We start from the raw sequence: 25764 nt of genomic DNA, 5'->3' as shown, positions 1-25764 counted from the left end.
CACCCGGGATGAGCTCCACACCTTCCTCAGCCAACAAGCCGCTCTACTGTCTCCCACCTTTCATCCCACATTTGGACAAGCACAGGTGCTTCACTCTCCTATTCCCCGACTGCTGATGTCCTGCTTGGACCAGCAGAAGGAGGAAGAAACACAATGGGGCAGTGGGAGACTAGTTGTGTTGGTGCTAGTGCTTAAAATAACTGAGAAGGGAACCCTCTGCTTCCTGCTGACAGCAGGGCTGGGTATCAGTTCAGGAGAGGTCTCTGTTGCCTTATACAACACATGTTGTATTAAGGAGAAGCTCTTGCTGCATTTAAATTGCATTTGAAAACCAAGGAGCATCGCTGTTCCAAATTCCTTCACTGCCTTTTTTTCAACACTTGCTGTCAGAGGCTGAAAGAAAAAAGGCCTTTCACAGGCTTCTGAAGGAAGGGGATCAAAGCTTTCCTTCACATCATACCTGTATCCTTCCTGCTTTTTTTTTTTCCCCAACTGAACTTGACTGAAAAATGTGTTTAAACATGGGCTTTCAAATCCATGAAGCCCTAAAAGTCAAGCTGACATGGCACATGAGTGAAGGGAGCTGGACCTTATGAACAGATCCAATTGCAGATGCCAAGGCGAAAGATGGACAGTTCAAATATCCTGAAAATTTAGCAAGGTCTAAAAAGAAAATCCCTCATTTACCAAAGTCTAGAAAGTCCCTCACCTAGCAAAACCAGCCCATCCAAGCAGCAGTTCAGGCCTGGGTTATGTAGAAGAAAGTTAAGCATCCAATGCTCAGGACCATGCTGGGACATGCTGCCACAGCCACTACCCTGCAACACTGGAAGAACCAAGAGAAAGAGCTCTCTCACCCTGGGGAGGCAGCAACTCACCCACCCCCTCCCCCGCTCCACTATTTCCTTCCAGCATCTTTGTCTCCTTCTGAGCTACCTCCTATCATTTCCCCTCTCAAACCCTACTCGTGTTTGTTGGTGGGACATCTGCAGAGGTCCCACTCACAGCAGAGCCACAGGCCACCACACAGATCCTCCCCTGCCTGCACTGGCACAGCTGCCAGAGCAGAAGTCACTTCTCTGGGCTCACAATTCCGCCTGATGCAGGAAGGGAGAAGTTAAATAAAACTTCATGGTGGGATGACATTAAAAAGGAACTTTCTTGTCATTCCTTGGGTTCATAGGGGCAGTGACAGTATTAGGCTGTATTTTATGGAAAAGCTTTAGTCAGTTTTTAGGACTGTTAGACAAAACTGAGCAAGAGCAGGCAGGGTGTGATTACCTCTGCTGGGATCCAGCCAGAACTAACACAACCCTGGTGGGAAGGGCGAGGGGACGAGCTGAAGTGTAAACTGGGGCCCTGCACCCTTTCTGCAAGAATAATTTAACACCTGACAGCTACTGAAGGCACAACAGCACTCACTCAGTATTTAACTGTGCTCTGTAATTATTGGACAGAGCGGGTTTTCTTCACTGTAACAACCAAACTGTGCTGCAGAAGTATAGACTTTGAAGCTCAGGTCATTCATGCCTTCCATTTACATTCCTATAATTTTTCATGGTTTATTTAAACTTATTCTTTCCAGCTCCCTCGCACTGAGCACTTCTGCCTGACTCTAGATTTATTTGCACGGCTCTCATTGACATGGAAAGAAATGGCATGTGTGTTATGGATAAATACTGGAAAAGTCTTTAAAACAGTATGGTGAATGAAATGGTTGTTTTCAGCCAGTTTTCCTTAAGATGTCCATTTACTGAATGCAACAAGAGAAGATGTTATTGCTGATAAAATTGGCCCACGGAGGAACCTCACTGAAGCTGGGAGAGGAAATTACTCCTCATGCTATTTCAGGTTTACGTCTTTCCTAGGAACAGTCTGATTGTTATCCCAGATAATGAAGACTGTTAATGTAATTAAGTGCTCTGTTGTGGTGTTTTACAAAGCAAACAAATAAGTGCTGGAATTAATAAACTGCAAGGTTAAGTGACACAGGGCAAAAGCAGAACATTTGGATGTAGAGGCTCTACAACACACAATTAGCTGGGATTTAGAAATAAAGTTTCTAACTCAGGACACAGAAGATTTTCTGATTAGAGGTATGTGTAATCTCCAAAAGAGCAGATCAATTTTAAGATTATGACCAGCTGTATATTATCAGTATAAGAAATTATGACTCTCTCTAACCATGCAAAACAGGAGGCCAGGACCAAACTGCCTTGCTCGTCTTCCCAGGCATTATAGATGGGTGGCATTTCCAAACATGCCTAGATAATTAGTACAAAGAAAGACACTGAAAGAAAAGAACAAAAAAATCCCTGTAGAGACTAGAAATTGCAAAGGAGACTACACCACAGGAATGTATTTTCCTTGCAAAGAAATCAGGGATTTGAGTAACAGTTCTCCTAGGAAACGTCCATTTTTCTAGCAAGTTATGTATCTGATGAGACCATATACTGATCTTGGTGGGTGGGGAGGGTGGGGGTGGTGTTGGGGTGTTAAGACACAGCGCAATCCAAAGCTTGCTGCAGTTTCAGCCTAAATATGCACAGGTCCTTTCTAGGGCCAGACGAAAGATGTAGGGTTAGTATAACCTGGGTTTTATTCCTGAGCATGCCACTGGTTCAGGCTATGCAGCCTGATGAGGCAGCTAGCCCAGAAGAAGAGTTCCACACGGCCTAGTAAGGTAGTCTTGTTTCCCAGTCCCTTCCCCCTTGCCACAGGCTTTTGCTCCTTTTGCACTGGGATTTGCTTTTGTCATAAAACCTACAGAAAGCTAATGCTACCCTAACAAAAGTAGTGAGTTTTCTACCAGCGTAACTATGTGATCAGAGAAGCACTGCCACCACCATGATGGAAGAGCTGGGAGAGCTCAGGGGGATGGTGACAGCCCCAACCATGGACACAGATACACCAGGGTTTCTAAGACGCTGCCCAGCAGCTGTTGTGCTTCACTGGGAGGTGGTTAAAATCAGATAGCCGCAAAGTTAAATAAAGGCAAAACGTTTTACCTGATGGGCTAGTGGTTTTCTCAGGGAAAGACACTAAGCTTGCTTTTACAATTTGGAAATGATACAAAAATTTAAGACTGAAGCTTCACTCCTGTTCTTTGAAAATTCACTTATCTGTGATAAGCCCTTTTTCCGTCTACTTGTTTTGATAACCAGTGAACCTGATTCCAGAGAAAACAGTAAAACAAACATTTTTGTTTCATACTGAGGGGAAAACCAAGCTTAAATACACTCTCACGTCAGTTGCCTAAATCTTATTTGGACAGCTTGCAAGGCTCACAATCTTGCTGTTATCACTCTGTCCTCTGAATTGGAGCGAAAGCAGGAAGATAAATATAATACTGCAATATACAGCTCGATACCAAAGATCATTCTGTGTGACATGCCTTGCACTTCAGCTCCAACACAATGATACGGTTATCTAAAGTCTGAGGAGACTGAACAGCCTGTAATATATTAATATACTTTTCATTTCAGAGATCATGTCAAGAGGTGAAACCCAGCTCCAAATCACCATGCCAATTTGGTTATTTTCCCTCCAATATTGTGTCTTTTCTCTTCTCTGATCCCCACACCAGATTACTGTGAGCAGCGACACACTTGCCCTGGGCAGGCAGAGCAACGTGACCAGAAACCAAGTGCTGGGGTTAAGATCTAGTGAAAAAAGCCCAGAGAGGCACTTTTTCTGCAGCTTCAAGTATTAACGTTATAAAAGACAACTTCTACTTTTAAGTTTCTCAGAGAAGCTTTAAGATCGTTTTAAGAAGTCCACTGCCTATGAGACACCCGACTTCTTGAAAGGAGAACAGTCTCCAGCTGCAGAAAGTGCTTTTTCTTTTTGCCAAGCCTACATTTCAAGTGTCACTGGCAGAAGAAGGACAGGGAAAGACAGAGTTTGGTGTTTCACTTGGATTTTGGGTTTTTCTCAGCTGACAGCTACAAGGTTGGCTACAGCTTGAGCTTTCCCCAAAACCAGTCATGCTTTTGCTTGTGTGGCCAATGGCTGAATTAGCAAAAACTACCTTTGCAAACCCACTTCTGCCAGAACACCTTTTTGTGTTTGCAGTAAAGAGGCAAAAAGGTAGATAAAGCTTTTGCCAACAATTCCTTGGTCTATTGGAACACATGCTAGAAAGTGATAAAATAAACTACTATTTCTTCAGTGTTTTAACTCTCCAGTGCAAGAACTGAATTTGCTCCTCACAAAGGAACTTAATGGTATGTGGCTAAGTGCAAGGAAAAAAAGCTGTGATGCTTTTTTCAGCTCCTCTATAAGCCACAGGATGTGCAGAGTCACAAAAATGTGGGGGAAAAGAGGTGGAAAAGGAATTTCTACACAGATTGAAAGGAGTCCTGGAAAGAAGAGGGGCAATTAACACACACATGGAATAGCTCCTCAGTTAGGATTACATTACTAACTTCTTTTCTGTCTTTGGTCACTGAAAGTATCTCTACAGGGTGCATTAAAAAAAGGAAAGACCTATAAAGATTAAAACCCATCTGTAGCTGTTCCCTCCCACTTAGTTGTTAATCCCACAGGTCTTGCTAAAGTAAAAAGACAAACACAAGAAAGAAAAGGTGTTGGGGAGCATGCACACTTCATTACAAAACAGTACTTGACATTTCTCTTAGTTACAGAAAAATTTGAGGATACTGGTGACTAATACAGCTCCCTAATCCTTGGGCGATTCCAGAAACCCTTCCCATAAAGCCAAGGTCAGGACAAGGTTAATGCCTTAATAAAAGAGGGAATACAGCATCTCTAATGATTGCTTCTGGCTGTTTTTCTCCTTACCTATAATAATGCTAAAGTTACTGTTTGCCTTCTTAAAGTGATGCAGAGCTCTTTGCTTTACCTGCAGACAGACCCTCTCTGCCCAGCCTGGGGGTTTCACTCTGAAGACCACAAATTTGGGGCTGTCTTCACAAGGAAGTTCAGTGAAGGTGGAAAAATCCTGTTAGCATGCAATTGCTTTGTACCTTAGATAACCTACCATTTATTTTAATGTTACCCACCTGAGGGAGGCTCCGCTAATCAATCTATTTTTGCAGTACCATAAAGGTTGAAATTTAGAGCTAAGTTTAGAGCAGAGACACATAAAAATGTCAAACCAGGAAACAACTTAATGAAAGCAGAGAGTAATCACAGCAAATTACAGTGAAATTTCTATGGGATTACATTTTGCATTCCCAAAAAAAGCCAAGGAATTAATCTCAGTGTTGTTCCATTTTGCTGAGAATTCACTGTAACATTATGCTATGTAAGTAACAATGTGATGTCATAAAAGCTGTCTTAAAAAGTTACAGTCTAAGATGCTTTTCAAAATGGAGTTCCAATTTTCCACTGCAGTCAAATAGCAATATATACCTCAAAATATCACAGAGAAAAAAAATTAATGGTAAAGTTAGGAGAAATACAAGGCAAATTACTTTTTTTATGGATACTAATAATGAGGTCCCTTTCTAAACTCCAGTGTTCATAAACTAACCAGCAGTGGATGTCCTGGGGAAGTTCACTCCAAGAGAAGAAAGCTGGTATTCGTGGTATACTCCCAAAAAATACTGCAGAATTCAATCTCACCCCCTGGCAAACTGAGGCTTTGCACGAGGAGAATCTGGAAAATACCCTGTAGTCAGAACCTCACCTACCTGCCTTGAACACCTCTAAAACAACAAAAATACAGTTTGCATATATATGCAGTATATATACCTCCCTCCCCCACCCTTCAGGTTATCTTTCTTTCACCTAGGCTTTACAGCCCACCATCCAGTAATGAAATAAAAGCCATTTCACATTTACTTTTTACCATAGCTAGTATTTTTCTCTACTTTTCAATAGACCTCCAACATGAGAAGAAGCTTGGAACTTTTGACCCCACTCCATTACTATCGCACAGCTCTGAATGGTTAGTTTAGTGAAAAAACACTTGTTGACTTTTGGGTAACAATGTCACTGCAAATCTCTCAAGGCCAATTCTTGATGACAGACACTGTAAATACACTGGAACGTGCACAGAACCACAGCCTGGCTCTATTAAAAGCAACAGAAGTTTCACCACTAAATTGAGCAGGACCTTGCACCAGTCCATAATGAGTAACATGAAATGAGATCTCAGTCCATAAGGAAAAAAAAAAAAAAAGAGAATAACTTGTGAATGGGATATTGTGTATTAGCTGTAAGGAGCAGAAATTCATAAACCAGAAGCCTGCCATGTGTCTGCTTAAAATGACCTGTCAATACACAACATATAAGGTCTACTTGATCTGCTCCAGAGCAGTTACCCTTTCAGAGGAGAGAATTTTGCAACGGAAAAAGCCTCTTATGTTCAGCTTTTCATAAGTTATAGAAGGAGATACAAAAGAGAAAACAAGATTAGAGACCTCAAGGCTGTACAGTTTAATACTGTTAAAATTTACTTACCAATTCTTTGGTGTTTTAACCCAAATTTATTCCCCCAAACTTTTGTATTTTCTACAGTGTTGTGTGCCCCTCCCCCGCTCTGCAAGCTTGGAAGGAGGGAGAAGACAACACAATAAATCTGCCTGAGAGGTTTTGCAATCTTTGCCTCACTTCAGCTTGTGTGGACTGACCCATGTTTTACTAAAAATCAACAGTGTGCCTTCTTAAGGCATGCTAGACAGAAACATGGCACCTGTGCCTGTGTCTCCCTTATCTTCATCAACAAAATCACAGACAGAGCTAAAACATACAGGACTTTTCCAGGGCAGTCACAGTCAGCTCTCCAGACCTGTGCTGGAGGCACAGCATGACAGGGCAGTGTCTGTGTAATGGCCACCTTGGCACACGCCCCAGCGGGAGAAGCAGGGATGCTCCGGACCACTGCCCAGGCAGCACCCGGATGGGAGGGATTCCCCAGCACAATCCTATTGCTGGTACCATAGCAAACCCACGCTTATTGGTTGGTACAGTGCCTAAAACAAATTCTGACACTACTGACTTAAAACCAGATTATCTCATACTGATACCATCCCTGTGCATTCATGGGTCAGCTTTCCACAGGTCAACAGATCCCAAACTACTTTCAGACTGAAAAATATCTTTTCCTTGTAGCATAAAATATTTTGAAACTCAAACTGTGTAAGGCATGGGGTAAGACTTGCAACTGCAAGCTCAGCCTTCTACAGAGGTCAGCTCAAACAATTACAGAACAAACTCCCAGGCGCAGTGGAGACACCACCTCATGCTCCACACTGTGCTGAGCTCCTGCAGCCAGGCACAGCAGAGGGGAGGACCATGGGCCAAGCAACTAGTTACTTCCCAGCCTGGGAGTGGGAAGGGGATCTCTCATATATGGAAACAGGAGACTTAACAGTGGGGGAGCTCAAGCCTACTGTCAGTTTTTGTGTCTCACGTCCCATGCCTGAACTTGACAGATGAGACTTTTTGTCTCTGAGGAAAGTCTTTGCTAATTGGCACACAGAAGTGAGGACTCGGGGGACCTTTTAGTTTTTGGCGTTTGGTTGTGGTTTCTGGTTTTGGTTTTAGTTTGTTGGGGTTTTCTTGGGGGTTTTGTTTGTTTGTTTTTAAAGCAAAAAAATTGGCACATTAAGAAAAGAAAGGTCTTCATGGAAAGCAAAATCAAAACCCAGAACCTCATTTAGCCTCTCCACTTCCAGACAAGGGTGAATTCAAGAACAAAGAGCAAGCGAGAAAGAGAGCTTAGAAATGAAAATAAAAATGCTTTCATTACCTTTTCTGCAAGCCAGCCAAGATGCCGAATCTCTCGACTTCCAGCAATCCCTGTTTTACCCAGCTGGTCTCTGACCTCTGCAATCACCCTGGGGATGAGCTCATTGACACTGGAGTGGATGGCATTGAACCAGGCCTGGGCTGTAGCTGAATCCTTACTCCTGAGCACCACGGTGTGCTTAGCATCAGGTGAATGAACTTCAATAAGTCTAGAAAAATCAGGGGGAAAAGTTTATGTTCACTCAGATACCGTTAGGTAGCTAAATTTATTACGTCACTTAGTGTTAGCAATGAATTAAAAAGGATACTTATATTATGACCTAGTATTAAAAACATACCTTTACAACATCTGAATAGAATTGGGTCATGTAAACTGAAGCCAGGTCTGCACTGTCATTACAGCAAAATCCTCAAGAAGGGGATTTGCCAGCGCTGACACAATCCCACATCCAGCATGCCAATGGGAGTTTCAAATATGAAGACAAGAGAAGCATACACCCATTAACATTCACCAGCAAGGCAACCACCCAGAACTGCATGAGAGATGACTGTGGAGAAGCCAGGGATAAGCTGCTGACTTCTTCAGCTGGATGTCACGGCACACCCACAGTTTCTCAATGTGTTTATTTTACACATACAGGGATAAATGAAAACAACCCTCATCTCAAACAGAGGAGGTCTCTTAGGATTGTGCTGTGGTTTCAGTGAGACCACTAAGCATCAACCAGAAGCCCACTGCAATTTGCCTTCTCCAGGAGTTACCAACATCCTCAATGCTCCATTTAGATCCTGCTAAGAGCAGCAGCAAGAAATGCTAACTGCAATCATATGATTGCTGCTGGCAGGCATTTTTTACAGCGTTCCAAACTCCTGTGAAGAGATTTAAAAAAAAAAAAAAAGGCAAAGCTTACTAGACCATCCTATGGGCTTCCACCCCACCACTGTGGTTTGAAAAGCATAAACGAACACAGTTTTCAGGAAAATAAATCCTGTCCATGGTGGTTATGGGACCTTTGCCAACACCTTTGCTAACAACAACAACAAAAATGCTTTGAGAGGCAGCTGCAGCTATTTCAGCTCTGTTCTCATTGAAGTTACTAGTTATTAGTGGGGCTTTGTGTGCTCTTTATAGCTTTGTGGGACACTTTTAATTGAACATTTTTTGAATAACCCACAATTAATAGCCTGGTTTATCTTTGTGAAGCAACTATAAAACTAAGCCTTGGTCATTCCCCATCACTCAACTCCCAGTCACATTTGTGTTTTTCATTGTGTATGTACAGTGATGGCCCCTGAACGTGACCCACACAGATTTGACCTGGGATCTGAGCCTAAGCACGTACATCTCTCCTGTGTATTGCTGCCTGATCTCTGGGACACAAAACAACTCTTTTCTGTAGCAGAAAAGTAATTTCTTCAGTGGAATTTAGTCAGGTTAAGGTTTGAAACGGTACTGTAATGCTAATATTTGTTATGCAATTACAAAATCCTGCAATCTGGACCTTAACTAACAGTTAGGAGGTTTTAATTAATTGGTTAAACCAGAGCAGAATCCAGAACATGAACGACTAGATCTGCACAGCTCTCTGTGGCTTGGAGAGTAAGGACTGCTGGTCTCACGTTTGTCCATTTCGGGAAGAGGAGGTCTCCAACGTAGACATTGCTCTAAAGATAGAAAAGGTCATGATTTTCCAAACTCAGCAGCTGAACTGTTCAGTGTCCTAAATCATTGTTTGGATAGCTTAAAAAGTGGTCTGATATTTTAGAAAGCACTGAGCCAACACAATAATGCATGTTTCCCAAGTAAAGCTGCTGGAGTTCAGCGCTGTCTGAAAGTAGGTGCTGTTATTCAACCTCTCCAGGATGCACTGAGGATTCAACTTCAGGTACCAAAAGGAAAACTCCTTGCCAGACGATGCAGGTTTGGTGTATAATGAAGCTGTTTGCAGACAGGCACATTCCCCCAAAAAGCTGTCTCCCTGACAGTTATGGTTTAGCCATTGGTGTCCGATGATCATTATGATCACACACAGCTACCACACCCCAGTCTGTCTGTCCATCAGACACACTGCTCTCCCACCACTGCGTGAATCAGGGTTTGAACTTGTTCCCAGAGGCAGCTATCAATGGAAACACTGATACAGACTCCCATTTTCAAAGTACCTTGTGGTGAAATGAAGTACATTGTTGGCAAGACCTCAGAGAAACGTTGCCTGTTACTTACGGAGCACTTTGTGGCAGAAGTTCTCACAGCATTTTACAAATGAGGTCAGAGACAGCATCCCCATTTCACCACCAAAAAAAGTAGAAAGGTGCATAATCCAGGCAAGGCAGGGAACAAGCCAGGAGCAGCACTCTTGATTTTCTGCACTCTACCTCTCATTTTAATGACTTTTTTTAAAGGCAAAAATTATTTGGACAGCTCAGCGGTATTGTGCTGGTTTTCAAAACTGTTAATACACCCCATGCATTGTGTGAAACCATGCTCTTCACAAAAATCTTGTGGTTTCTATAAGGGATCTCCCACCTTCAGTCACTGCATATCATGTAGTAAACAAAGCGCTGAGGAAGAACTATAAAGACTCAGAAGAATGTGTTGCTTTTTCAGTTGCAAAGGAACTACTAAGCAGTTAACTTGTGTAATTTCTTCTGAAGTTAGCATAACAGGCTTTGGTTTAAAAATAATGTAGACCCAAGAGTTTCCAAATGGCATCTTGCTTCCCTCCAGTTCAGAAAGCACTTAAATTCTTACTTAAAGCAAGAGGATTAACATACAAACAAGTATTTTCCTACTTGGGTCTTCAAAGTCTATTTCCCTTGGTAGATATTCGAGTATTTGTACAAGACTTCTGTCCCCTAAAATGATGAACATTTAGACAGCTCTTAATTCTGTTTAGGGCATTCTAAACTATGCATATTCTAGTATATACACATTCTGCTATGATATCAACATACATATTGCAGTGCACTTATGCCAACAGCCATACTGAGCCATACTTGCAAAAATACTCTTAAAATACCATTCCTCAGTGACTTCTAATGGGGACGTTTTCGGGACTGCTTGTCAGTCAAAGTTTGATAGTGAGGTACTAACAACTGCAGAAAGTCTACCTTGTTCCCCGAGCTGAGTGGCAGGAAGATAAAAAAATCTATGCTACGCTCTCAAAAGTGAGTTCAAAATGGAAATAAATGCTGCTTTGACAACCCTAAAACTGAATCCTTTTATCCACATCACAGGTCCAGCCCGAGGAACACACTTGCAAGCGCCATTCCTGTGCAAGCTGCTAGGCAGGGCACCTTTTTTTATTCATACCTTCTAGATGAAAGTCTAGATCCTCAATTGCTTGAACTCTGCTACTAGCTATTGCTACAAGACCTGGGCACTAAACTATACTTAGGAAATCAGGCTTGCAGATTTCCACTAAAGATCCAGGAGTCCTATCTCTGGATGGAAACACTAAAAAAAAAAAATAAAATCTTAAAATCTTCCTAGAAATCCATGGGCTCCAACCATAACCAAATACTGAAAGTGCTATGCCCCTATACACTCTTCCCTTCTCTGACTTCCAGCCTATATTGCTTTGATTCTCCATCCCACTTGGATGATGCCTTTTTTTTTTTTAAACAGATGACTGATGCCATTTCCATATTTTCTGAAAAGCAAAAAAAAAAATACCAGCGACTTTAGTAAACTCCAACACTAAAGCACTTAAATGTTTCCAGCAATCCAGCCATTGTAACTTTGATTTGTTCCTTGGCTAAACTGACCACCACTCACTGACTTGTTTATCTGCAGTTTAGTGATAAAGTTCCCTTAATTCCCCACTGAATTGAAATATTTAGGGCAATGCCACAGCTGTGTTTATTCTCACACTCCACCACAGTTATATAAATACTGCATATGGAGCTGTTTCTGATAAAGACCATACCAACCCAAAGGAATTGTATGTTAGCACTAGATGGCTGCCAAGATGCACAGCATCTCTCCAGCTTGGCAATGCATATGAATGATATCACATTTTCTCAGAGATCATTTGACAAACCTTACAATAAAAAGAGTAATTTTCTCTCCTTCTCAAAGAGTCCCACTGAGCCAAGGAGCGTTTCCAGCATCCTCCTCTCCACTTGCAGAACACAAGGCTGACACAAAACCCAAGGCCTCCAAATGCTGTAACCTTCCACATAAGAGGTCAACACTCACTCCCTTGCTTCATCTTCCAGAATTTTTACTTTACAGAGGATCAAAATAAGTCAAAAACAAACCTTTGATAGACCATACTCATTCCACATTTGACAAGGCCTCTTTTTGTAGTAGTGTTCATTATCTAAGAAATACCTTTTATCAAATGTACTGAAAGCATTTCTCCCACCAGCATTGGCTCAGGACCAAATCAAGCACTGATTTACACTTTATGCCTCTTCCCAGGTCACATTATACATTCATTCAGTGACTGATTAAAGTGTGGAGTAAATCCCTTGAAGTTAATGATAAGCTGGAGCCAGAGTTATTTGAGTCCATCACAGTACTTTGATTTTGCACCAGCGTAGCCAGGAACAAAACACTCTGCCGCTGACTCGGCAAACTTGAAAAGGGATCCAGGGCCAAACTGCTCACTTCATCTCCCCCATCACTCTCTGTACATGTAAACCAGGGTAAGTCACTTTGTTGATTTCTGAGTGTATAAACACAGGAGCCTTTCCAGCATAAGAGGGGATTTAGAGGAACACAATCGATGATTGTTTAAATTGTTGCAGGTTTTGCTATAAAATAAGCAAAAAAACCTGTAAAGATTCTTTTTCAATTCTACATGTGGCATCAGGAAATGCAACAAGAATAAAATACATTAAAATTAAGCAATAGGAACTTTGGGTTTAGTCTGTAAGGAAAATGTTCCATAGAGAGGCTGTTAGGCTTGCAATGAATTCCACAATGAATGCACTGAAGAAGCATCTTCATTTGATGCACCTGAAGAGAAGTGAAACCAGGCAAGTGCTATTTGGTAATCAAGTGGAATTTTACTACATGAAAGCCTTCTGGTCCCCTCGTCATCACATGGGTACCTTCTATATTAACAGATACTTGCTGACTGTCAGCTTACAGGGGTAAAAACGATGTAGAGATTTGGTTTTTGGGAGCTGGACTAGACTGATGTCCAGAGGGTGTATATACCCCTAATGAGCTGTCTCAGTTGATTTCAATTCTATTTGCCACCAGCTGGGCTTTAATAAAAGGCCTATCAGTGGAGTCGTGAAACATGAAAGCAAGGAAAGTCACAAACGGGCAGGTTTGGTTCTGTGACAGCCTTGCTCACACCACTCTGTGCCAGTGCTGATGGATCTGCAGAGCACACCACATGCTGCCTTCTCTACCCACAACTACAAAAATGATTTAAGAGTTTTTAAATGCTTGTGGATGTGAAGGAGCAGAACTTTTTCCCCACACTGCCCAAAAGACCTCATATCTTTTTCTTTCTTGAATTTCTCTTTTATAGTCTGGTTGCAATAGTGTTGAATATTGGTTACTCACAAATACACAGCCCAGCCTTCTTCATAGTGCATTCAGCACCATACAGGAGCAAAAATGCTGTTCCAGGGAACAGTGAAGTCAGTTATTTGGTGGGAGAAGGGAATTTCAGAGGCATGGTAGGAATTCAATTTACCTGTAAAAGATGCTGCCTGAGACTAAGAGTAGAAGATGCCGTGATTGATGCAGCCAACACATTGACCACAGCACCCTGAAGACTCTTTCACAACAAAAGGGAAAGTGTATTAATGCTAGGGGGGAGGAAAAAAAATAAATTGTTTCTGCCACAAAAGCTGCACATCTAACAAAGCCACAGCTGACCTCAGAGCGTCTTCTGCAGCTGGATCTGTGTCTGGCTGAACAAAGAGCATCTGACTGTAGCTGCTGATAGTGCCAAATGACCCCTTTAGATTGAGACAAGGGTGGAAAGTCATAAATAAGAGATCATGGGCTTGGAGGAGAATTTGATGTCTTCTGAGAAGGAACACCACTGTTGCTTTTGCTGGTAGGCAGTGCTGTAGTAGGACCCGAGGGAAAGAAGGTGACATGATCCACAAGTGTGGACAAAAACTAATATGGAAATGGGACAAATGAGCAGGGCTGCTGATAGACGAGCTCTGTCTTATGGATGAATTGTCACAGGAGAGCCTTGCTGCAAGAGACAAATAGCAGATCCAGCTCATCTAGCAGGATGTGTCTCAGTGTCTCATTACTTCACACACATACTTTTTGACTTCCATGATAAAGAAATCCCAGAGACCATTGCTTAGTTGCCAAGTGAAACAAAGCAGAAGCCATGATGACAAAACCTCAGGTTCCCTCCTATTCAGTGCTGGAGAGGGAGTATCTCTTGGGAGTCAGCCTCCTGGATATACTGCTGGCCTCTTTGGGATAGTGGGCATGGGCCACCTTCCAGCACTTTCACTACTGGTAGTAAACTCATCTTCCCATTAAATAGACTCAGAGATGAACTGAAAAGCTGTATATAAGTGATGAGAAGGAGTAACAACTTCAGCATAACTCTCCCCAATTCCTCCTACAGGAAAATAGGAATTTCCACCAGCAAAAACACACGTGCACGCTAGAAGCGACCACAGGATATTAAAATAAGTTGTGTTCAACACTCTCAAACACAACTTAAGCAATAAAGCCCAGCCTTAGCACTTACAACAGGGAGCTTGAGCACCTACAATGGCAGCCCACCACCCAAGGCTCACGCTGTGGCTGTAAGGTGCATGTTGCTGCCATACAAGTGACTACACAAGGTGCAGGGGGGAGCACCTTCAAATACACCATCTGAAAATCCTGCTCCTTGTTTAACACCAGGTCAGGCCAGATCAGAGCTATAAGACTGAAATCCAACCTGCAGACCCAGTGATAAGTGAGGGAAACTCCAACACTGAGCACAGGGCAATAACCAGGTAGGAAAAAGGGTCTCAAGGTTGTCACTGGGTCCAAGCTATAACACAAACACTGTGGGGATGAGGAGCATGGCAAGAAACTGAAAGCACTGCATATCAACTTCCTTTTTGGCAGATCTTGGGGATGTTAAAATTGTTCTCCAACATTTAGTGGTGGCTTAGATGTCAGTACTCACATACCTTTGCATACAGAGATGCATAAAACAATTAACTGTTTGCCCTCCTTAGTCTTGCCCTGCAGCACTCAGACTGCTCTTCCTCTCCTTTTAATCTACAACACATTCCTCAAAGCATTTCTCTCTCCGTCTCTTAAGTGATTTGCTTTCTTCCTTATTTGCAAAAATATTCACTAAGTAAGGTCTGCTACAGTTTTTACTCTCTCTTTATCACTTCACCTTGTTGGTTGGCTTCTTTCTCCATCACCTTTTCTTAACTTGTTTTCCCCCCCCCCCCCCCATGCATTTCTCCAGGTGGTTTCTTCTTCTTGCTCCTCCTTCCCTCACTCATTTCCAGTTCCTTTGCTCTTATTTAGATTACTCAGCTCAATCCTCTACAGTTGGAGCTGGTTGGAAAAATCAAAATTCTTTGATGTTTTCAAAACTCCCCTGACTGAAACAGTGGCTGAAATAAAAAACAAAGTACAGAACAAAGATCCATCAGCATGTCTTATTTTCTTCCATTAACTCATTATTTAAGAATTTGCACAGAAAAGGAAGTCTTTGGTTAGAAGTTTGTTAATCAAAAATCCAGCTGAAAGTGTTCTGCCAGTGCTGTTTACTGCCACCTCCACACTATGCACATTCTTCCTTGCCACCCACTCACCATGATATATTTCATTTGTGTCTTTTTCCTGCTCACACAGACACACATACATAGAGACATTATTATTTGCACTTGCATATCCACCTGCAGGTACAGATACTTTTTTTGAGTAACATGTGCAGGAGCTTTGCCCATTCCAGTTCGATTTTTGCTGGAGATGGGAAGGACATCAGGAGGTCCACTATCTGGCCCAGAAGGATAAGGAGGGAAGAAAGTCCCATGTCATTTCAGGTGAGAAGATGTGATTTGTTTTTCAAGAAAACGAGACATAACTAATCCCAGATTCACCAGGACCTGCACAGATTAAAGTTCCGTCACAACACACTGTAACTACCCAGTTCTATGCTGGTATCTCAAACACACTGGAGGAAAACTCAGGCGATTCCACTGTGTCCCTAAATCCTGATTCGTTCCCCCACCAATTCACTTCTCAAGCTGTTGCTCAGAGGTTACAGCAGGTCCTTAGGAGATTAGAAAGCTATTTTTAATGTCATTTAACAGAACAAAAATTAAACCTGAAGTAAATAAAAGTAAATGAACATCCAAAGTTCAACCTAGCTGATGTGTTTGTGTAAACGAATACCCCTGAAGCTGCTCTGCAGAAAATGGCCTTTGCGTTGTTTGGTGGGGTTTTTTTTACTTCCAAAAAGCTTACTTGGTGATTTGACTCAAAAGACCAAAACACCTCCCTACAGAAGAGACAGTCCTACAGGGGTTTCCAAGAAAGCTGTGAAGAAACTGCATCTAAGACATAAGTTCATGTAACCCAGAGCAAAACTGATGACTTCTTTACTGGTAGGGAGTTTCATAAATGATGGAAAATAGCTATATTCCTTAACAATGAAAAAAATTTTAAAATTCACCCTGTCTGCTGGAGGCTTCAGAGCTCCAGCTCCTAGAGGGTTGGAAAATTGCCCCTTATCAAGACAGATGATTGCACCAAAATGCACCAGCAAGTGTTGAGCTGCCCAAAAAGCAGGTGATGTAGATGGCAGAGGACTGTCAGACAGCCCAGCCTGAATCAGTTATGAATTCCAACACTCAACGATTTGCTCAAGAATTGTTGTAAGAGAAGAAGCACAATCTTATAGGTCTCTCATCTGACAACCCTAGACCTGAATGTATTGACCCAAGCTATCAAGGAGAGTCCCACAGCCATGCAGCTCTTAGAGTGAACTTGTTGATATATTAAGGAGGAGGATGAAGCCTTCCCCATCGTTCAGCCATTCATCCATCCCCCACACCACTCCTCTCCCCAAAACCCCAACTTCCTCCCTCTCCTGCCCTCAGGGTATTGAACAGAATGCTGCAAATGCCTTTTTATCTAAATCAACTACCTGATCTCAGCTTGAAAAGAGAAAACAGTAGACAAATCTCAAGTGCTGCCTACTTGTTCATCCCTCCCAGTAAAGAGTAGATTTTGGGGGCAGATTAGCAGCTACAGTACTAGAAATAAGAACATAAAAAGAAACACCCAACTTTACAAAAAAGGAGGATTTGGATCCATAACAGTAAAATAGTTGGGAGCTAAGGTTAAAAACTCATGTTCACCTTGATCTTAACTTCACGACCCTCTGATGGGCAAGGATGCAAAGGGCTTCACAGTGGTAGATGACCCTTCTACAGCTGACCCTGCTCACTTCCGACACTACAGCACAACAGGGTGATTAAAAGATGAGGAGAGAGTCAGAGTTTCACCCTGATTATCATAATTTTTGCTCTTCTCTGGATTTGAGTTACACCCTTTCAACTTGCTTTAATGTTGTACTGTTGATTTCTTCCCTAATTTAACACTAACCTAAACAGATAACAAACACAGCCCACCAGAAAAAAAAAGAACAAAAAACCAAAACCAAACCCCAAAATAAAGCAGTAACAAAAAAAAGCTTGATATAAATCAAGAACGTGACTCTAGCAGTCTCAATGACTTCTTCAAAGGATTTATTGATATTCAACTAGTAAAACATGTCTGTACCAATAATGATAATTAAGTGCTATATGCCTTTCATCCAAGGATCTCAAACTGTCACACACAACAACACTGAGTTAAGTATGGTCTCTCCACTTCATAGAGATTTTGTCTACAGCCAGAGAGTAGCTCAATAACAGCACAAGGAGCAAGGCACAAATTCCTTGGGAAGGTGTGGAGGGGATTTTTTTCATACTGGTAGTGTGCCCATTATAGTATCTTAATATTTGCCCTATCCCACATACATACCTAGGTCCTTTCAGTTTCCTGTGCCTACACATGGCAACAGAAAAAAGACCCAAGTTTCCTGAACCGAAGCCAGTTCTGCTAAACCTGTACTGTCCATTAAAAAAAGACTTCCATCTCCCTAGGAAGCTCCACAGAGCCATTGGTGTCCACTCAGGGCTGAACCAGCCCCTGCATGCTGCAGCAGGGCCAGCATGGTGACAGAAAGGGTCCATCACCTCCTTAGTCTTGGGTTCAGAGAGAGCAGAGAGAGCCTTTGCCCAGGACCTCACTCTGTGCTTGTACCAGTAGCCAGCGCCATTACCTGAGCCCAGTGTTATCAAACTACCTCCTAGGAGGCAAGAGGCAAAAACCAAGATAAACGGCTCCTCTGCTCTACGAGAGCAGACGTAACTTGCTTCTGGCACCATGATCATTCCCTGTGGCAATGCTACAGATACCAGCCAGCTCTTCTGCCACCTTTAAAATATACCTGCTCAATTTTACTGTCTGATGGTAATTCTTAGTCCAGCCCTGAAGCAGACATCAGTCAAGGAAGGTTCCTTATCTATTTCTCTACATGTCCTCAGTGAAGTCTACAAACTGCACCTGTACTTGCTGCAGCACTGGCACTGTGTGCAGCTGGCACCACACTGCTGGCAATCTGGTTTGCCTCATTTTTCCTAGCTTCAAAACCAAAGCATAACCTTCCCATCTGAAGGCCAAATCCTGACAGTAACGTGATCCTTAAGACTGGGTCCCTGCTGAAGACCCCTGTAAGGATCACACTGCTCTGGACTCCTGTACTGGAAGAACCACGATCTGTGCACACTAAATGCTGGCAGGATAAAACCCACACCCCCTGGGTTTGGCAGAATGAAGCAGAAGCAGGATTTCAGGGTGATTTCAAAAGCAGATGAGAAAACCTCTTTAGTCAACACAACAAAGCCTCATTCTTCAGGGAATGTCATGTCTCCTGTGCTGTGTATAGAAGGACCTTTGTATTGCGTCCCAAGACTTTAAAAGCAACAACAGAACAACTTCCACCTCAGAGAACTAATTCCTGTTTCTTCCCCTCCTATTCCTTAATATTAATGACAAGCTTTCACACTGCAGTAAGATTTACTGCTTATTGGTATTACTAGCTGTGGCTATTGCCACATGTCCCTTCATTGGGAGGGAGGCTCTTCTATGAGGCCTGGCCACCAAGAAGGACACTTACCAGTAAAGAAAACCAGGCAAATAACAGATTTAAGTAGTAATTATTTTAACATAGTTTCTTCCAGTCTAAAATATAACGATGGCCCCTGTGTCTAGAGGAGAGTGACACAGATGCCACTAAGATGCTCTGCATCTTTCCTCCTGTTGCTATGCTTTTGCTATCAAAAAAAAATTTCCTAAATGCTAAGTTTAGCATTGGTTAGCACTAAGGATCTTTTCCTTGATATCTCACAGCTTTTTTAATCAGGTAACAGAGCAGACAATTCTCTATCTCCATCAGAGTGAACCCACAGGCAGGTTAGGTGAAGGAGACATCTGAGAATCACTGGCTCTGAAAGCACCACATTTCAGTCTGGCTCTGAAATAACAGGCTCACCAAACCATCCAAGTGTAGACACAGACTTAGGAATCTCTTAACTGGGGCCAGTCTTGAAGGGAAAGCAGAAATCCTATGCAGGGCTACCAGCTTTGGGGGGAAAACTGGATGTGTAACTTCTGTGCACATTAGATCCACATTTCAGCCCACCTTTCTAAGAACTGGAGATGATTCAGTGCCAACAAGCAGGTATTTCCTTCTGGGTCCTTTAACATAGGCATCTTCTCATGCTGAACACCAAACCAGTTCAGCCTGGTCTCAAAATCCTGCTATGACATGATCTCCAGCCTTCACTGAAGAAATATCTGCACTGGAAAACTCACGCTTTCTATGTCCATGCTTGGTCTTAGATGAAAATTAGCTCAGCTATAGTCCCAGGGAGCCCTTTTATGGCCAGCGTATGCTCTGGCAGCCTGCCAGCAGTGCTCTTCTGAAGCCATCCAGCAAAGCGACACCATCAGTTATAAGATCTATGTGTGTCAGGTCACTGGGTTATAAAACAGAAGTGTCATAAGCATGTAAGGACATGGTTCGGTCTCTGCTGTGGACAAAGATCAAATTATTTTTGTGGAATCGGATTACTGTCTTGGGATCTATTCCAGTGGGAAAGGGTCACTGCACTGCAATAGCATATCCACTAGGAATTAACAACAGTTCAAGTTTTTAGAATTGTTAAAAAAAACCCTGAAATAGGTAAAAATGTGAATTGATGGGATGCTACTACTACACTGGAGCTAACACAGTGGTGAGGTACTGTGTGCTTGGATGGAAAAATCCAGCTTAGACTGTATATTGCATAGTGTTGGACCACACTGAAAATCAGAAGTCAGTCTTTCCACAGGAAGTGACAGCAGTGCAAAATGAAAACCATGATAATAAGCAACACGGCTCTCCCACGCATTACTTCCTAGTAACACCTAAGAACATACACATTTGTAGCATGCTTCGAAAACAGTCAGCTCCATCACAGAAATATCATGAGCAGTGAGTGTGTGTCCCCCTGAATCAGTCCTCCTGGCTTCAAACAAAACTGAGGACCAGCAGAGTGACAGAAGCCGAGAGCTACAATACAGTCCAAAAGCAGGGAAAAATGATGAAATAATGAAGGCAAAGGGTAAAGCACCACTACACTGTGCTGATTCAAACAATGACCTGCATGGAACTTTTTAAAGAAAACACACTATGGCAGACAGAACAAACTCTCACAGGCTAGTGATACAGCTGTCAGATCTCAACACATTAAACTACACAGACTTATGTGAAGAAAAAGTGATTGATATCAATAACCATCTTGATTTAAACTTGAGAAAGACTCCTAGGGCTTTACAATTTCACTGCCACAGTAGTCAGTTATCACTGAATAGGGTGGCAAACACTTGGTGAGATGAAGATCAAAGTAAGGCAATACTAAACAATAAAACACGGGGGACAGAAAGGAGGAAAAAAACAAACAACTTAAAAGGTCAGACAAATATTTAAAAAAAAAAAAAGGACAATTACAGAGATACTGATAAAGTTTTTGAATTGCAGTGCAAGAGATTACAGTGGAACCCATCTTCCCCACACCCTCTTCCGTTCTCCCCTCTTCTCCCCTACAAATTAAAGTGTAATTTTTATTTATGCCTAAATGTAAGTGCTGAGAATCAAAGGCATTACACTTGGCTTCTGGGCAAGCCAACATGCTACATAAGGAAAAAAAAAAAAAAAAAAGGCCATTATTTGGACAGAAGAATCAGTCTGTATTACTGACTTGACTGGTCCCTTTTTTATTAGCAGCTGTTCCACAGAGTGTGCTGCTGTGGTGCAGCTGTTCCACACATGTTATAAATAAGGGCCGGTAAAAGCTTGTTCTATTTTTAACATTACAGAACAAAGAAGTCACAGAAATTCCCCATTAATGCCTTGTAAGTAGAACTTTTCTCCTGTTCCTGACTTTAATGCCCAGAACTGAATGGACAAAAAAGGCCATTCTTAAAATAATATTCATTAAAAAAGAAAAAACGCTATTTAGTGGAATTAGATTCAGCCTGGAAAATGTAACCAATTAGTGTGCACAGTGTCTTTTCCTTCAAAAACAGACACTTAATCAGGATGAAAACAAAACCCTGAGATCCTATTTCTAATAAAAATGTTGAATTAGTGTACTGAAGAGTTTCTGTAGCACAACCCCAAAGCTAAACCCAGCACCAGACAACTCAGACACCACCACTCACCCTTCCCAAACCGGTGCTCACGATCCCCTTGCTAGCTTGCAGTGTGTGGTCAGAGCCCATTTGCCATCTCCAGCTCACCAACCCCAAGGCTGCAAAGACCACGGCAAAAACCTGACCCTGGGCAAACCCCCCCTCACCTGTTTTCGGGGTCCGACACCATCATGTTGCGCGTCACGTAGCACATCTTGAGCGGGATTGTCTTCTTGTCTCTGTGGATGGAGAGCGAAAGCTGCGACAGGGGGTCAGCAGAGGCACAGCCCAAGCGGGGAGATTCGGGGGGAGGCGTCTCCCACCCAATTTCTGACACAGGGGAGCCTTTCTTCACATAGGGGGTTGCTTCTCTCATGTATTTCACTAAGGAAAAGAAAACAAAGAAGGAAAAGGAAAACAATTAATAAATGGGTATTTAGTAGTTGCATCCCACGTGAGTTCTTTGAACTGCTATCAACCCTCTATTATCTCTACTTGACCAGCATCACGGCACTGAAAGCTGTGCAAATACAGAAGATGGAGATCTGACTGCTGCCAATCTCAGTACAGTGCAATGAGTAAAATGAGGGAAAAGAACAGAACAGGCAAAATAAGAACATACGGCTGTTATGAGGCCAGGAGAGCCACCTGACAGGCTCCAAGTCCTCATGCAGCAACTCCTATGTACAGAAGTCATGAGCAGGCTGAGAATAGGGAAGTTTTTAAGACATTCAGCCATGTGACAGTGAATCTTTACTCCCTGCTCCAAAATGTTCCAGTGATACTCCCAGTGCTGCAAACTCACATCTTGCTTCTGGTGCATGCTTGTCAGTGTCCCACCACTGATCTCAACAGCTTTGTCTGTTTGCTGGGAAACAGCTGTCCATATGGAGTAAACAAAACCCCATGCACTTCTTAGCCTTCTCTTGGGGAAATAAAACTGAGTTCAAGCCTTTTGTAAGAGTGGAGGAGTCAGATTAGATCTCTTCTCAGCCTCTTCCAATGCTTTTTTCCAGTATGGATAGGAAAAGTGAACGCAGGAGTCTCATGATCTTAACATATGCAAAAATCAGTACTTCTTTTCACAGAATCATAGAATGGACCCTAAAGATCATCTAATCCAACCTCCCTGACATGGGCAGGGATGCCTCTCAACTAGACTAGGTTGCTCATGGCCTCATCCAGCCTGGCCTTGAACACCTCCACAGAGGAGGCATCCACAACCTCTCTCAGCAATCTATTCCAGAGTCTTGCCACCTTTGTACTGAAGAATTTCTTCCTAAGATCTCATCTGAAGTCTTTTATACTCATACTTCATATTCTCCTCTTTATGCAGGCAAATATTGCCATATTTTCCCTGTTTTTGAATTTTTTTGGCAGTTCAAGATCACTTTTGCTTTTCATGTGCTTGGCAAATCTGTCAGCCACGGTCTCCTCCTCCACAATCCTGACAGAGCCCAGCCAAGAGAAGACCTCACATTTATTAAGCACCCTGGTTAAATGTATATATCCACAGCACAGAGCTGTGGCTGCCTAACTGGCCATTGCCACTTGATTGTACCCGAGACTCAAACAGTGAGGACACAAGCTGAAAGGGCAGGAGCACTCTGAATTTATATGAGGTAGTTATTAAAATGATGTGAGGGACAATTTCCAGGAGACAGTGCAGAGCATCATCTCAGCTTGGCTGAAGAGGCTGGGAATGACTGAATAACAAAGAGATGGGCAATTACCAAAGGGCATTGTGGTGAAGGAGGTTAAATTAAGGAAAGCAGGATGATGACTTTAAATTCAAAGTGAAAGCAAATGAAGTACTGAGAAGAGTGAAGAACAAGGGTGTTTCTGTCCAAACCACAGATAAGGTAATTTTAGCAGCACTGTTTTCAAGGCACTTCATAACGACTTTACAGCTGGTTTTTTTTTTTTTTTTTTTTGTCATTTCCAAATCTGTAATTAAGTTGCTGTTTTACTAAATCAGTTCTTATATTAAGTGATGTTAAAATCAGCCTTTGATTTATCTCATTAATAAATCTTGAATTGATGATAAATAAAACTGTGTCAAATATTCATCCATGATACTCTGTGAGAAAGACCATTTGTGATTGATCAGAAATGCTGTCCAACCCAACAAAGCTGTTTTGATTTCTTCGCCCCCATACTGTTCTGAGCAATTTTTGAAATTCATTTTGGAATTCATTTCTACCCTGTTCAGGGAAGTGCTGGCATGAGCTTCTACCAGCCTTCCAGAAACTATTTAAGGCAAAAGTTGCTGAGATGGATTTTTTTCATTACCTACCTGGAGTCCATTACCTAAAAACTTGTGTCATCTAACTCTCAAAACCAATGTTCACGCTTGGTAAATCTATAAATTCCCTGATTTTCAAAAGTGCTGAAAACAACTAGTATTAGCCAGTGTCATAGAGATACTGGTTTTAGTAGTCGGTATCTCAGTTGGATGCTCACATAGAATCATAGAATCATAGGGGTTGGAAGGGACCTCGAAAGATCATCTAGTCCAACCCCCCTGCAGAGCAGGGTCACCTAGAGTACATCACACAGGAAGGCGTCCAGGCGGGTTTTGAATGACTCCAGTGAAGGAGACTCCACAACCTCTCTGGGCCTCATAGCCTTTGGGAAACAGACTGAAAACATACACGTGGTGAATCCATTCCTGTTTACACAGAACAAATATGAATTTGTCATTAACTTAGATGGGAGGAACAGCTGAAGCTGTGAAAATCCTGTTTGACTGCAAACAAAATTTGGTTCCCTTTAAAATTAAAGATTATCAATTAATCTGTTGAAAAAAAGTATTCCAGTCAGCTTTTGAACTCTGTTAAGAGTGACATGCCAGCAAATGAGATGCTAAATAAAGGTCCAGGTCCCAGTAATGCAGCTATTTCACCTGTGCTATTTTCGTCCTCTCTCAGCTGCAGCTATATGCATTAGACCTGAGCATCTTTTAATTAAGGAAAGCAGAGAGGGACAGGGAGAGGAAGGAAGACAAAGTGAAAAATTTGGCTCTAAACTTAAGCAGCAACACAGAATGTGAATTTAATTCCCCAGAGATGGGTGCAGAAGAAAAGAGCCATCCCTTCTATATGCCAAGAAGCCAAGTTTCCATGTGATGCACCAGCGAATTTGTGGCAGGCAGCTGCACTGTTTCAGAAACTCCAACAAAAGAGGAAGCAGGAGAAGAGAGCAGAAACACCACCCTCTTTCCACGGTCTCAAACACAGCAAAAGCCAAGAAAATTACCTTGATGAAAAGTGTCCTATGAAAACTCCTGCCAACTTCTGAACTCCCAGACATCTAGTTTCTACTAACTCTCAATAGGAGATGGATGCTCAGCCCCAGAGACTCACATATATAATACACTGGTAAACTGCTGAACATCATCTTCCTACAAAATTATACAGAGGGATTAAAAAATAAAGATAATATAGGTTTTCTGTGCAAAAAATGGACTTCAGTGGTTTCTGACAAATTAATTTCTACTTCTCACTCAATATAAGCATAGCTTTTTAGATTGACGCTGAATTCTGCTGGGTTTTACAAACCAAACTTTATGCCTCTTACATATTCAAGTACATTTCACTTGTTAAAAGCCCCCAAATGGATATATATAAATGGATAAATGTAATATGAGAGTGGAACAAGTGGCAGAATTTGATCCATTTATATAAAATTTTGTATTATTTAAATTTCAGAGTCACCGTTTTCCATTTGGCCAATCAACATCCATAATTACATGTCCATAACCAAAATCCAGTTTATTAATTTAGCTGAAATAAAACACAAGATGATGATTCCTAAGTTTTATCTGCAATTATTTGCTATTACATCTAAACTCTAGATGCAAACACTGCAGAACACTGTTTTATACCAATGCACTAGTTCTTAATCCAGCTAGTGGGAAACAAGTTGACAACGAATATGTATCATAGGAATATTCCTATTCCACACTGCACTGCCTGACAATCTTGAGTGCAGCATTGCTAATGTATAACTGAAGTTATACCATTCACTTCCATCACCAAGTTTTAAAACCCGAAAAAAAATGATTCAGACTATTGGACACTGAAGTAATAATGTGGATAATATTCTGTTCTCAGATCATTACACTCAAGAGCTAGATTTTCCTTTGGACACAGTAGCACAAATCCAGGTACTGAAAAGAGTGGCTGTAGAAAATGCTGGTTTTAGATATTGCCAATGAAACTATCTATCTAAAGGATTAAAACTCCAAAACATTTAATAAAATTAAACAAGGCATGCCACTGTATAACAACTCTGAATTCTAT

The 25764-nt window shown here is 41.9% G+C and overlaps 1 protein-coding gene across 1 annotated transcript in view; it reads right to left on the bottom strand.

Annotated features, from left to right (window-relative positions):
* SNTB1 (syntrophin, beta 1 (dystrophin-associated protein A1, 59kDa, basic component 1)) overlaps positions 1–21844 on the bottom strand; it is a gene marked incomplete at its 5' end in the record, with an annotated part of 53282 nt that extends 31438 nt beyond the window's left edge. The window contains 2 exons of the mRNA XM_008939651.1: positions 7721–7928; positions 21628–21844. Of these exons, the coding sequence (XP_008937899.1) occupies positions 7721–7928; positions 21628–21844 (425 nt within the window). The remainder of the gene's footprint in view (positions 1–7720; positions 7929–21627) is intronic.
* Between the last annotated feature and the right edge of the window lie 3920 nt (positions 21845–25764).

The sequence above is a fragment of the Merops nubicus genome, unplaced genomic scaffold, assembly GCF_000691845.1.
Source record: "Merops nubicus isolate BGI_N331 unplaced genomic scaffold, ASM69184v1 scaffold15444, whole genome shotgun sequence".
NCBI classification, from domain to species: domain Eukaryota; kingdom Metazoa; phylum Chordata; class Aves; order Coraciiformes; family Meropidae; genus Merops; species Merops nubicus.
The sequence above is the reverse complement of the archived record's forward strand: the minus strand, read 5'-3'. Positions and strand labels throughout refer to the sequence as shown.